Consider the following 14,746-nt stretch of genomic DNA (forward strand, 5'->3'; position numbering starts at 1 on the left):
GCAGAGAGAGAGAGAGAGAGAGAGAGAAGAAGAAGAAATTTATACGTCCTGGAAATGGCACGTTTTTATCATCGACTTTTGTCTCGTCTAGTTTCAAATTCACGAAATAACTTGAGAAGCTTGCGGCAGTTAATTTTTAACGTTGAAGAATCTTTAGAAATATTTCAATCCAACGCTGTGTAGTGTTATATAATTCTTTAATCTTGACGGTATATATTACGTTCGAAAGTCGTTCCCGATTGTAATTAACGGGCTATCGCGTCGCGTTTAATTAAAAGGTGATATCGAAGAAAAACGAAAAGCGTGCCGAAAGTGAAGAAAAAAGAAAATAATTTATATCTGTAGTATATTGGCGAAAACGTCGATACGAAACGTAATGGCTGGGAAGGCGATAAAAATATATAATAATATCAATAACGTACCGTTTCTTCATCGGACGGTCGCCTCGAACTCTTTTATCCACCTGCTGACGACAGTCGCGGTACTTTTTCCTTCGGGGGAAATCAATCGTCAAGTTATAACCCGACCCCCCTTAGTTATTACAGATATCGAGCAATTGAAGAGGGGAATTACAATAGGCTGTAAGTGCGTGCAAACAAAACCGTTTTTTCTTCACTCCGTTTACAGTTATTCGTCCGAGGACTTGATTTTATTTTTTATCATGTTTCTACTCAAACGGTACTTGAAGCCTTTTTGAATTCTCCTCTTCGATTACATCACGTTCAGGTCCGTTGTATTAATTGACTACGATTGCAAAATATGATATACAACATTTTATTGCATTAGATATTGCACAAAAATGTTACGATATTTTTATTAATTTGCTTTCCGTCATAGCGATCATTTATTTTATTTAATTAAGACTCGTTAAAAAATCGTTTCCATCATTTAATCAACGAAGATATGGTTGGCCAAAAATCAATACTTTTTATTAAGGTCATTACGAGATACTGGTACAATTAGCTTTTATTAAATCATTGTGCTCGTAAGCTGGGAAGATATCTTTAAACGTATAAAAAAATGATGTCTTTAAATTACAAACAAAAGTTTACGTTAGACTTAGCGATGCTTCGTTTCAAATCGCTTAGAAGTTGGTTTTGATTTCACTCTGCGACGGCGTATTTTATTCACAAGTATTATAGTATTCTCTACGAAACCATTGAAACAGATTTAATTTTCTCGATAGTTGATTCAATATTGCCATTTACCGATGATGATCTATATCGGTGCAATGTTGTAAAATTGAATATTGCCCGATGCCGTCGTGGTAAATATTAATAATAAAAAAGAAAAACTGTCTCACTCGATTCCCCTTTCGTGGAAAATATGTCTTCCGAATAGAATGAGACATCGTGTACGAATCTGACCAAGTTTCTTTAAAAAATTTTAAAGCAGTTTGATACGAAACAGCGTCTGAATCTTATAAGCTTTTGTTCATGGTTCCATTGTCTTCGCTTCACCTTAGTTTACAGAGATTTTCGCATTTCGCGATTATAATAATTTGTCAAACAGTAAAAAATCAGCAAAAGGCGTTGACTCTTGGCCTCGTTGACCTACCTCCTCGATTCGCGTATCAGCGTGTTAATTATTCTTACGCGTCGATGATTTCTTGTATATGATTTTGAAATTTGCCTCACTTTGGAAACGCAGCGACGCAAGGAGCGGGGCCGAATCGCGGTCGAGAGCGTCCACGTGGTCGAGACGGCTCAACTCGGAGGTGGAGTTGCCGACGCTGCCGCCGGCGAACCGGGGAACGCGGGCGGCGGGGGTGGCGTACCCCCGGGGCTGCCCTTCCAGGTTGGATACAGGGAAGCCGGGCAGGAGTACACCCTCTACCTCCTCGCCGCCCGAGACCAGGACAGAGCCGATTGGATACAAACCATACGAGCGGGTGAGTGACGACGATAATTGTTAAACCACCCTTGTAACCCGTTGGTGAAAAGAAACGGATAAACAAAAAGAAAAAACAGAACAACAACCTCACATCCGTCCACCTTTTATACTAGAGTGGTTTTTATCTTGACCTTTCTCGAATTTTGATGTATCCAATCTCCTTCGGAGCTTTTAACGAAGTTTTTATTTATTTGTTTGAAATCAATTTCGAGGGTGTCTCGGTCAAATTTCGAAATAAGGATCACCCTAATATCTATATTTTATATGCCTTTTCTCATCATGTGTACTTTAATATCAAGTGTACTTTTGTATGATAGATGATGCAGGTTGAACGACTCGCGTTATGGCGGAATTCTGCTAATGAATTTTTTATAAAAATGATTATTTTGTTTTCAAAATTACTTGAAGAAAATCTAATCGAATATCACTTCCTACTTATAAATTTCATGCACGTACGTTTGACATTATACTGAAGAAAAAACTACAAGCTTATCTTACGTTACAAAAGTGTGGTTGTGTGTATTTGTGGCGATAATTTTGAAAACTTGCTGATCGTGTTATATAAAAACTTTGCCGTAATTTACCCACCACCCTTTACTGTCGAAGCAGAGGTTTAAACAAAAACTGATGATACCGAACCGCAAAGGTTTAAAAAGTTTATCACCAAGGCTATGATCTATAAGTTACGGTTATACGTTTATGGAAAAAAGCTGCCGCGATTACGGAACGAATACTTTTCTTTCCACTGCACTTTGAAGTTGAAACGTCGCGTCATATTCATGACATCACAGGAATCCTTTTACTATTGTGCGTTTTTTTTTTTTTCACATCGAAAAATCCCTGTTGCTTGTCCAATTCGGACAAGCTGTTGTAGATATAGCTCGTTTTATTCGCAAAAATTAATTCTCCACCTAATTTCGCGGATAACTATAACATTAACGCATATTTCGACGGGTCATAAAGTTCATAATTTTTTCCCACCAATTGACGAGTTTAAATTTAATGTCCCAATATCCAGACAGTACAGTATTGACACTTGTATACAAAAAGTTTTCTTGTTATTTCGACAAAATTTAAACCGTTATCGTAACGATACTAATTTTACGTAGGTCGAATTTCTTACTGAGGTTGAAAAAAAAAAAAAAAAAAAAAATGCAATTCTCCCCAGTTTGAACACTTAATCGGTTGTCGACGATACGTATTATCTTCCTACCCATCCCGTTTCCCTTCGCTCCGTTCTATCGTACAGTGTAAGCTATGCACCTCGTACCTACCTGCTCGTTATCGGATTTGCTGCTGCGATGAGCGGATCAAATTTGTGTCAAGTTCGCTGGCGCGTAGCACCGAGTGAACGATTAAACCCGTGACTTTTATCGGACGATTGAGTATAAACGCCGATAAATTCATTACTGTCAAGCATCAATTCATTCGAGGTGCTAGGTTGCAAGCATCCGGTTGACGTCCAGAAGTTTTGTCGTTACGTATAACCTACCCTGTTCCGTTATCTAGAGATGAAATAGGTAATGGAATCGAGCGAGGAGATATTCAGAGCTATGAAGGAAAATGGCGACTCGTCGACAAAAGTTTTTACATTTCGTTGGAAAGAGTATTTATATAAAATAAAATAAAAAAAGACGATTTTTCTCTTCACCACCCCCGCGCGTATAATAGAGAATATTGTGCAAACAAGGATCAACTTTTAGATTGGATATTGTTCGTGCCTGTAGTTAATATGTTATAAAATATACGTACATTGTAGAACTTGCACCTGTTCCTTCGTTCAAGCTGATTAACTTGATATATATATATTTTATGTATATCGTTGTACCGTTCTATTTGAAACACCATAAATTTTACCAATTTCCCCTCGTGTTTTCGAAAGTAATATGTCCTCACCACGATGTTAATAAGCTGAAACTTTTGCTCTCAAAGACTGCAGGGTTCCCATATGCATGAATACTTGTATGTAATATTAACGTACTTACAAAGTCTACGTTATACTTCGTATGTATATACATATATACACACAACGTACAACTTGTGATTCAAGTTTTTTTTATTACGTACGTCAAAGACACGCCGGTTAATGTTCTTCGTCTATAAAACGTGGCATATTGTCTTGCATTTTTTGCAAACCAAACGGCAATGCCACCGTCGTTTATTTAATGAAAATCAACGAAGTAATCAATTTTTATGTACATAAATGATTACATACCCTATTATACCTTACATATACCATATACAAGCATTGATTTTTACAAAAGCTTTTAATACCACGACGCGCGGACGTTTGAATGTTTTCCATTAAAGTTCAATTAACTTCCCATAAATACGTAATATGGGAGCATTGAAATATTCTCTTTGCCTTCGATAATTCGGTTTCAAATACTATTTTACCTACCAAATGCAGACGTGCGGGTGAATTCATGTGAAAAAACAAACAAACAAACAAACAAATTTGTTTGAAACGGTTTTCGAATTGCCACAATCTCGGTTTGTTTTTATTCTTCTACCGACGCAGCCGTTTAAGACCGACGTCATCGGTGACGATGTAATACAACGTCCAAGGTTTTAAGGTTGATCTGAAATTTGAGAAGGGAGTCGAGTTTCTTTGGACATTCCGAACTCTTATCTTATCTCCGTATAACGTGTCGAGGGAATTTCTGACGTATGTATCGCGTAGCTACACCGCATCGACTTCCTACTTTCTCCTTCCCTCCTCGACCTTATTCTTACCTTCTTCTTCCTCCATCTTTCCTCCCCTTTCCTCGAAGAAGAATAACCATTTTTCTTCCAAAACCGGGTAAACGATGAAATACTGCATCTTTATCGAGTCGCTCGTTCCGCCTCTCAAGGGCGTAATACTATAATACACTTCCTCTTTAGCCTTTTCCGCTATTTTCCTTTATTTTCTTTTCCATTCTTTTTTCTCCTCAGCTTTTCCTCCACCAACCTACTGTATTATCAAGCTCCGTCACCGTGACACTGATGTATTCGGGTTGTGCATGCGTGCGCCTCGTTGTATACCTAACGACAGTTTTGTACTAAATTCTAAAAAACTCCTCCCGTCATGGGCGTTTGGGTTTATTTTTTTTTAACGTTCTACAGCGATAAAAAGACGAAATATAAATTACGACGTCAGAGTTTTTTTTTTTTTTTTTCTCTCGAAATACTAATACGCACGATTTTCACTCGGGTATACGTATTAAAAACTTTTATATACGCCAACATTGTCAATGTTGAAAATGTTGTATAATTTTTTCCAAAGCTTTTACGTTATACGTATATGTAGATATGTAGGTATATATACCTTAGTGTATACTTTGGGAATTTCACACATGCGCACACTGACGAAACACGCCGTGGCATATAAGGTAATTGGACGCTGCTTGACCTGACCTGATTTTATTTTACATATTTGTTTTCCTCGACGCCGCTGTCATATTTTTCCATCATACGTATACTCGATCACTTCGCAAATTTTATAAACAACATTCGGAAAGTAGGTTATGATACCTGAAAATTTGCATTAAAAAAAAAAAGAAAAAAGACCTGTCGCAAACATTCAACCGCATAAAATTGAAGGAATCATCATTATTATTATGACACCTTGTAGTTCACGATGATAATTTGGATGTCACGCATGGCTTGGAAAAATGCTTATATATAATTATTACGCATCGGTGAAAAACCATCGATTCGTTATCGCGTGGCAATCTTTTGCAGCGCTTGTTAATTTCGACAAACAATTAATTCAGGCTCACTCGACCCTAAAACCACGAAATTTCGGCTAATCGTTAGCTCGCTTCCTTTGGGGGAGGAATTCATTCCCAGCGGATATACGGAACCGCGTCAATGCGGTCTCACGGTATTTTGGCGCGAAGAGGCGATGGGATTTTTATAGCATCACTTCGGAGCGAGGAGAAGAAAAAAGTTAAAAAAATTAAAAGAAGAGTAAAATTAAACTCTTGGCCATTTTATCTCCATCGGTTTAAATTCTAATGCAATCTTTTCCCTGCTTTTTCCTTTTACTTTTTCCTACAACTTTTTTTTTTTGTCAATTTAGGTTTTCTGTTTTATGTTTCTTAATATAATGTAAACTTTTCTGTATTTGCTCACAGTTTGCATAATTGGAAATTTATATAAGTAGAGAAATTCAGATAATGGTATGTATCTTTCGTATAATTTAGTGATTTTACGAAGCACAAACTTGGGTGAAAACCCTGGCTCCGTTATTCCATTGTTCGCGCATTTATAACACTGGGAATTTGGAATCCTTTCCACAGGGGCGAATCCAAGGGACAAATTTAGTTCCATTCGGGCAGCATGGCGGTGGTGGAAAACCGCTGCGAAATCCTCTTTCCTCGCTCGAAATCTCTGCTTGCCCAGTTTAATCTCCGATCAAAGCAGCTTCGACGCTGCCCGTACTTTCTGTGCTTCTTTGATTATACAAAGACCGTTTCACTCCCACCTTGAAAATCCACGTATTACGTGTCTTATACACGAATCATCTAGGGAATTAAACCATCCCGCAGCGAATGCACGAGTTGCGTTTCACCTCCTATCGGACATCGAAAACTTACCCGATTTTCAACCGATTGTAAAAAAATTTATTTAAAATTTGACTCATCTTTCCCGCGGTAAAATATTTACTCGGAATCGTGTAACGTTTTGCGAAACAGGAGGGTAGAAATGAAGGATCGGTTCTTTATTTTACCGATCGATGTGCGTTACCGCCGATAAAATTACGGGAAGAAAACGACCGAAGTGAAATCGGATAAAGCAAGTATAGCCGTGAGGATAGTTTCGCGTAAGTTGGTCGCAACCGTCGCAACTATTCGATCCGCGATATGTATTATACAGGACGATGGTATCTTATAACGTTTGTTTATCCAACGTTGGGCGATCCTCGGGAGATTTCGTTGCCTTATCGTTGGATATAGATAGACGTAGAGACGACTTGCCTGATTTTGGTAAAGAGTCGATAAGTTGTATATACGTATACGGGAACGGTAGAGACGTAGGAAAAGGATCTCGACGATTCAAACTCCTCCTATTTATTCCGTACTACATATATGCACGTATAACCGAGTTGTTCAACTCCTAGACGGCAGTTACGTACGTAACCGAATGTTGCATCGAAAACTGTACGCCACCAGCCCCGTGATCGGATTCTCGATTCGTACCCACTTACGTAGGTGTACGTGTGTAGGTATGCTTATGCCTATAAGTATGCAAAGAAGGCACAGCCGACGTCGAAACCTCCGACAATCTTACGAAACTACGACCCAGTCCCCTCGATATTTACGATTCATATTCCGGCCAACGATCGAAGCTTTTACAAACACTTGGGAAGAATCCTGAATATTTGGAAACTGCTTGTATTTTGATATATCGACAAATCTTGCCTCGTATTCATGTAATGTATACAAGGGACGGCAAATTGTCCGGGGGGGGGGGGGGGGGGGGGGGGATATGACATTTTTCCATTTACGAAATACGCAACGCATCTATAAATTTTCCTTAATCCTTTCCGCAGCTCGTAAGTATGTAATATTTATGTATATTTTTTATACACCTCTTGACGACATTCTGTTTAAGGTAGTGAAAAAAAAAAAAGAATGGGAGAAGAGTTATAGAAAAAGAGAACTATGCGAAAGAGCGAAGTCGAGGATATGATACAATGTTCGAATCTAATTTAACTAGAAAAAATTAATTACCGCGAAGCGAAGCTTTACTAGCCAATTGTAAATTTAAGCTGAATTAAATCTCGGTTTAGTTCACTTTCGCTAAGTTTTATATCCAGCTCGCGGTGAAACTGCGCATAAAAACTTGATAAATCAGGGCGGCTGCGGGACCGGCGTTATTCGAAGGCGTCTCCGTTCACCCGGAATCGAGGGTTTGGTAAAGTGAATATTTTAAAACTACTACTAAAGGACGGTTTTAATGGTATAAGTTGGGGAAATAGTTCCGTATATCAAGTTTTCTATAATTCTATAATATACCTCGGGTAAATTGAGTCTGCAAGATCAAGTGAACCGAGGCGAAGCTCCGACCGAAGTTTCGAGCCACTGCTGCTGCCGCTGCCGCTGATGCTGATGCTGCCGGGCTTTCGGAGCTTTTCACGTTGTCTTATAGTGTCGGAAATTATAACCTCTCCCCTAGCTACCGGATATATATATAGGCAAGGGTCGTCAAATATAAACGAGACGTAAAGTGAAACGATTGACGGGCTTTTGTGCCGCCGCTAATATCGTTCATATTCGCTAAAATTCTCGTACCGTGGCAGAAATTTCTGTTATAACGCGGATACGGATTTGTCGTGAAGAATATATTCAATGGAATCGTTTTTCAGCTCAAAGCTTTCGCAAAGCTTTTTCTCTCCAATTAGCGGCTGTAACTGTCGCAAATGTCAAGAGTAAAAATATTTTTATAAATGAAAATGAAAAAAGAAAGAAAACACATTTCATTGCACAGATAAAGACGAGCTTTTGTCCCGTGAAAACATCGGTTCACTTTCGCCTTTCGAATTCTATTTCTCGCGGCACCCCTTGAAGAAAGAAATTCATAAATAAAAGAAAAAAATTAGTTTCGTTTAAATAAGTACATATACGTTAATTTTCTTTGATTCGAATCATCGAATTTGCATCGTTTTTTTTTCCAACTGTGTGCGGAACTATGTTAGGTCTAAAGATTTAGCCGAGCTACGAAATTTCTAGTTCAACAAAGCGATACGCGCGAAATTGTTGGCAAATTATTATACAGGTAGTCAAATATACCCGCCCTTCTTGTAAACAACTGATTGTAAAAAAAAAAAAAAAAAACTGCTCAACCAAAAGCAACGACAGTCGATTCAGAGTGATTAAACTCTACGATGAAAGAAAACGTTTCAAGTACCAATCTATAAAAAGAATTTACTCTGGTGGGGGTGACAAAGAAACGCTTCCACGCTGCAGCTCTTTGTATACCTGCACGATGTTTAGAAAGTAAAAAAATTGACACAGATTATGTTTAAGCCTCATAATATATTGAACCGTCAACGTTAAGTGCTCGAAACTATTCGAGGCAGTATAAAGTACGTTATACAGCTAGCGTATAGGCCGTACATAGGAGCTGTAGTTGGAACTTTAACACCCATCCATCCGTCCGTCCATTCATCCGATCGTCAAAGCTTTGCAGGATATCCAGCATACACACTGCACATAGAAGGAGATACCTGAGGTCCTACGGTATCCATCTCTTGGCTATCGGATGTTGCTCTCGCGTCTGCGACACGGGCATGTCCTCGGTTCTCTGTGTGCCTCGGTGAGCTTTTCCTCTTTCTCATCCCATCCGAAAGATACGTCGCATCGTCGTTTGCCGCGCGCGGTTAAGTGCAGCCCATTACAGCGACGAGATGGACGACGTGTTCTCCTTCTTATTTCCTTCCCTCTCCCCGTTCTTCTCCCTTTTTCCTCGTCATTTTTCTGGTTTTCTTTTCTCTTTATATCCTTACTCGAGCACGCCTTCGGCGCTCGGTTGGGTGGGAGTCAAGTCCCGAAAGACCGGGAAGTCGACGTGTCGAAAACACGAAACCTTCGAGATACGAATTTCAAGATAACGAATGATCGGTGTGCTGGTATTGGGATTTCCTATAAATCATTACGTAGAATAATTGTTTTCTAAAAAGTTTATTCGACCGTACGCCGTTTTATCCGAAAAATTACTTTCAGAATATGTAGTTTGAAGAAGTGTTTGAGAAACATTTATTTACACATTTTTACCTTCTCAATTTTTACTTTCCTACAAGACAACTTTTCGCATTTACGGTCTTTATAAGATTTTAATTGTCGGTATTCCGACTTTCGGGGTTTCGTCCCGTAGAATTTTTGCATCCCATCCGTTCGGTAGCCGCGACGTGCCGTCTGGCGTATATATCAATTCAAAGGTGCAAAATTTATTCGTCGTATAAAAGTTTACGTTCGAAATTACCGTAGTTACGCTTTACGACTCGGTTGTTATACGGTTTCTCTCGATTCAACGTTTCCTCAAAATCCGCTACCCCAACTTTTACTTGGCAATTTCACCCTCATACCGCTCATCCGTTATATTAATTCTCGCATGGCGCATTTAAATATCGCGAAAAGGGACGATAGCAATTATTACGAAGGGTAGTCCGCATCCGCCCCTCGCTTACACCGACCTTACGATTAACCCTTTTAGGGACAAACCTATTTCCTCGGTTATTTCACCGCGACAAAAACCATCGTCGTTTGCAAACTCGTCCCTTTAAAGACGTCGAAGAAATTCGTTTATCGCCTTTACTCCAAGTTGGATTCGATTAATCATTTTTCTTGGTTCGCAACTTTTTTCTTTCGCTCTTTTTTTTTCCTCGTCCCGGCTCCCTCGCACTTCTTATTTATCCTTAAACGCTGCGTTAGGCGGGTGAACGAAACGAAATGGTCCATTATCGAAACTCGATCCGATACAGGTTCGAGGTCGAATAATAAAAAAGAAAAAAAAAAGAAAACGAAACGGTAGATCCGTTGGATGAAATAACTGTTATAGCCTGCTGTATTCTCGATCATAAATCGGTGATAAATTAATCTGCACACATGTCTAATTGTAAGTACGACTTAAAACTTCTAAAGACACGGGACTCGATCTTCATAAATCCCTCATCATGGAGATGAGTACTCCTCTGAGCTGCGTAATATTTACAACGAGTAGTAAATAAAACGCTGGTGTAATGTACAGTGGTATAGGTTACATAGGTGTACGCTTGCGAAATAGAAATAAACTTGCAAATATATATATATATATATATTATATATATATATTTATGCTTATAAAGTAGCATAAAGTCGGAGAGCGGTAAGGAGTGCAAAGAAGTCTGTGTCCTCGCAGTTTTTCCCCGGCAACGCACAGCATTATCCGGCAAAGTAACACGTTGTAGTACAACGTCTTCGGAAGCGGGATGAGGAAAAATAAGAAGAAAAGAAAGACGAAGAAAGTGAGGAAAGGAAAATGAAAACGAAAACCCATCACCGTTCTACAACAGTATTTTAGATTCATAAAAACTCCCAAATCTCACTCCTCGCGTTTTTTTCCACCCCTGCTGCTGCAAACCGTCGCTACAACGTTTCGCGGTTTTCTAACGATCGTAAATCACGCTCTCCTCAAAGGGGGCATGCGCAAGAAAAGCACGTACGAGTTGGCGCGTGAAAAAACATTTCAAGCTCTTTTTCAACAGTCTCTTGTACCGACTACATGTATTATACGTGTATGGGGCATTCCACGCCAACTCAGTAAACGGTTCACCATGACATTTTTTTTATTTCACCAAGGATTTTGCCTACGTTAGTACGACCCCTGAAAAGCTTCTGAAAAAAATTCAAAAATTCTTTTAATCAATCGTCTTTATCCTATTATTTTTTATACCTATCTCAAAAATACTCGAATCGATTTTCATGGGACAAAATAAAAAAAAAAAAATACGTTCCAAAATGAAACCTTTTTATGCGAGATTCAGAGTGGGATCGATTTGTCGTTTTATCAATTTGTTTTTTTAAATCAATTTTTCTGTTTTTAAATCGTTTTTTTCTGTTTTCAGACTTGTTCAAAATTTATTGTAATATATTATATACGTGTATGCGTAGCTACTCATCTAATTCCGCCTGAAACCGAGCGATCATTACACCAAAACTCTGCGCTTTCTCGGGGTTCGTTTCATACTTTTATACCATCATCGTAAGATCCGAATTGACCGTTTACCAAGCCCCGACCGACTCACCAAATTACACATTATATTATATTATATATTAAACGTAGGTACGTATACATATACACGCGATCGTTTAACTTCACCCTCGTCCAGATTCCGCGGCGTCGTTCGCAAAGTCTTTTACACACGAATTGGCCCCCGAAATTGAGTTCCTAAACGCGCATTCACCATCGTCGAAACTCCGTTCAACGGCTTCCCACTTTCCCCCTCCCTTTTTTCTTTGACCATTTCTTTGACTTTCACTCGTTACCGTCGTATTAGATTAAAAATTTATGGTCAAAAACTAATCTTGCTTTTCAATTTGTTATTCGAAATAAATGTAATAATTTCGGACAAACAGCTACGTTTAGTTTCGCAAAAACAAAATTAAAAAAAAAAAAAAAAAAAAAAAGAAACATCCGAGATTACTTTGACAATTTCCCTCGAAATCTATCCGCTCGTTTTCCGAATTCTCGACGGACAGCAAAGTTTGTAGGCACACTTTTGCGATCAAGTAAGAAACATACGAATGGATTTTGCTTCAAATCTGGTCAGCTCCAAGATAAGAAGAACCGCATAAATTGTAGGCCTAGATCATAAAAATTCGTTCGTTTGGTCTTACTCGGGATGTAGTCGAACTAAAAACTGATCACAGACGCGGATAATCATCTGAAAACAGTTGGATGCGATTCTCCGTGACTCGAGACCACAGAAAACTTGAAAATATCGTGAAAATTGGAGTCTTTATTTTTAGAATGATATTAATTACGGGTTATTCATACAACAACTTTCCTTCTTTCCTCAATCTTCACACATAGAATCGTGGTAGGCGTATCTTCTCGTTCGGGGGGTAAAATCGGACGAGAATCCGACGAGCTTAATGCGTGTAACCAACATCCGCGATCGGTGAGGTTTCCGCCGCCTACTTGCCTACTCTAAATACAAATCTCCGTTCCAGCTCGTTGTTGGGTGCTTCTCGCTAACGAGCAATTACTGACGAACGACTCCCTCCGTAGACTTTCGAGGTTGCTTGTCGCGCTTCTCCGCGCGCTTATTATGCCTACTTAAGTCAAAGTTCCCTCAGCCCACGTGCTGGTATATAATCAACGGTGAAGTGATCACCCTGTCAGGTTATACGAAGAAGGAAAAGAAGAAACGAGAAGCTCCGCGTCTGACTGCAAGGTCTAATGTTCTTCCGCTTTATTTTATAGTCCAGTCGAAGAAGGTCTGGATTAAAAATATTCGGGATATCGCTGCATTTTCGCGTATAGGAGTTTTCGACCCTCGAGAAATTGAATGTGAAGTCACTGTTGAACCGCATAGCCGGCGTTTCGAGAAAATAGTAAAGCCCGACGTTTTTCGCGTTTTTCTCAAAAACTACTATCGATAGATGAAAAATGAATAAACCAACGCGGAGAGCTGAAAATTTTCCATCCAATCGCGTCTTCGTATGTCAGAAACAAAGCTGGATAAATAAATTAAGAAGATATAAATTATTTTACCAAAATTTCCAAGATACCGCCGATAAGTGGAATTTATTTTTTCTTAATTTGTTAATCCGACTCGGACGTAATTCGATGCAGAATTTTCCGCTCTACACGATGTTCAAGTCGTATCTCATCAATCGATAGCGGTTTTTTAAGGAAAGCGCGAAACACATTGAATTTTGCTGTTTTCTCGAAACGCCGGCTATTCAGCTCAAAAACGACTTCAGATTTGAATATTTATAATTCCGATTTATTTTGAATAGACTATTAGGTATAAACTTGGACGAAATCCGAGATGATATTATGATTCAGGGGAAAAATTTAACTGCAGTTAAAGATCAAAGGATTTATATTCCAGTTGCAGTATAATTGAATTTGTTAAAGCGACTGGGTTGGATTGGTTAAAAGGTTCGAAATCGATATTTTAATGATTCTGCAGATACTCCATTACGCGTTACGTACCCCCCTCCCCCCGAACAAATTGTTACTCTGTCAAAATTCCCGCCGCATTCGGACAATTCGAAGTGCTCGCTTACGTAAGACCTCGATATTTGTACCATTATACGTCCGGCATCCTCGATGTCCGTACGAAAATGGTTTCGAACCTCGTCGGTTTCCACCGGGCAATTTGTTTATGTAAATTGACCATATCGATTTTGGGTTACAGTTTGCGCCGAAAATCCCGGGCTAAGTGGGCGTTATCACTCCGGACTTTGGAGTGGAAAGCGTTGGTCCTGCTGCCGTCTGTCAACCAGATCAGCCGAGGGCTGCGATCCCTGCAGCTTGTGGAGTTCGCGACCGTCAGCCGTAGTTGGCGGACCCCCAGGAGTAGTTGGACCGGCGTCGGAACGTCAAATTCCCAACCCTCCGGCACCCACCGAGGCGAACAACAACCCCGTCGCCGTTAGCCAGAATCGCTACATCTCCGGTGAGTCGAGTCACGCCTTTTACAAAATTATAATATGTCTGCCTTGAGAGGAAATTCTCCGACGTTATCCTCACTGCCATTATTCTTGTTGTACGTGTTGAAGGTGCGGAATTATTGTTGTTATTATTATTATTATTGTTATAATTGTTGTTGTTGTCGTTTTAATTATTATTATACATGGTACAACAACACGCGGAGCTGGCTTTCGACTGCCTGCTGAATCCGTCAAATGTGATTAAAACGCTGGACGGTATGTGCAGGTATCAGCCAGTAGTTTTGCAATTAGCGAACTACAACGGTTTTTCGTTTCTGCTCACGAGTAACGATTCTATAATTTTTTTTATTTTTTTTTCAACTTATTTAACTTATTTCACACACACTTATCTCTTTACACCTATTTTTTTTTTTAACGAGCTCTTTATTCGAACACGCAGGGAAAAGAAAAAGTCTATTCGCGTCGGCAGATTGCAGGATTTTAAATTTACTTGAAACGGAATTTTCTGCCTCGTTTCCGACGCTGATAATGAGTTTACGAATGAACGACGTTTAGAGGAGCTTCTCTCTGTATAATTACTTGAATTACGGTAATTGAGCAACACCTTTGATCGCAGTTTGAAAAATTTAAACATTTGCATATCCGGTAGATGATCGAGAGAAAATATATCCGAAGGAAGGTGTAAATTATTATCGTCATTG

At 39.2% G+C, this 14,746-nt stretch overlaps 1 protein-coding gene across 3 annotated transcripts in view; it reads left to right on the plus strand.

The window, feature by feature from the left end:
- The window catches only part of Btk29A (tyrosine-protein kinase Btk), a 151,250-nt gene that overhangs the window by 6,237 nt on the left and 130,267 nt on the right, over window positions 1–14,746 (plus strand). For all 3 annotated transcript variants that reach the window (XM_046633082.2, XM_046633083.2, XM_069136874.1), the window contains 2 exons: window positions 1,651–1,891; window positions 13,790–14,050. In XM_046633082.2, the coding sequence (XP_046489038.1) occupies window positions 1,651–1,891; window positions 13,790–14,050 (502 nt within the window). The remainder of the gene's footprint in view (window positions 1–1,650; window positions 1,892–13,789; window positions 14,051–14,746) is intronic.

Source organism: Neodiprion pinetum, chromosome 6, assembly GCF_021155775.2.
Source record: "Neodiprion pinetum isolate iyNeoPine1 chromosome 6, iyNeoPine1.2, whole genome shotgun sequence".
NCBI lineage: Eukaryota > Metazoa > Arthropoda > Insecta > Hymenoptera > Diprionidae > Neodiprion > Neodiprion pinetum.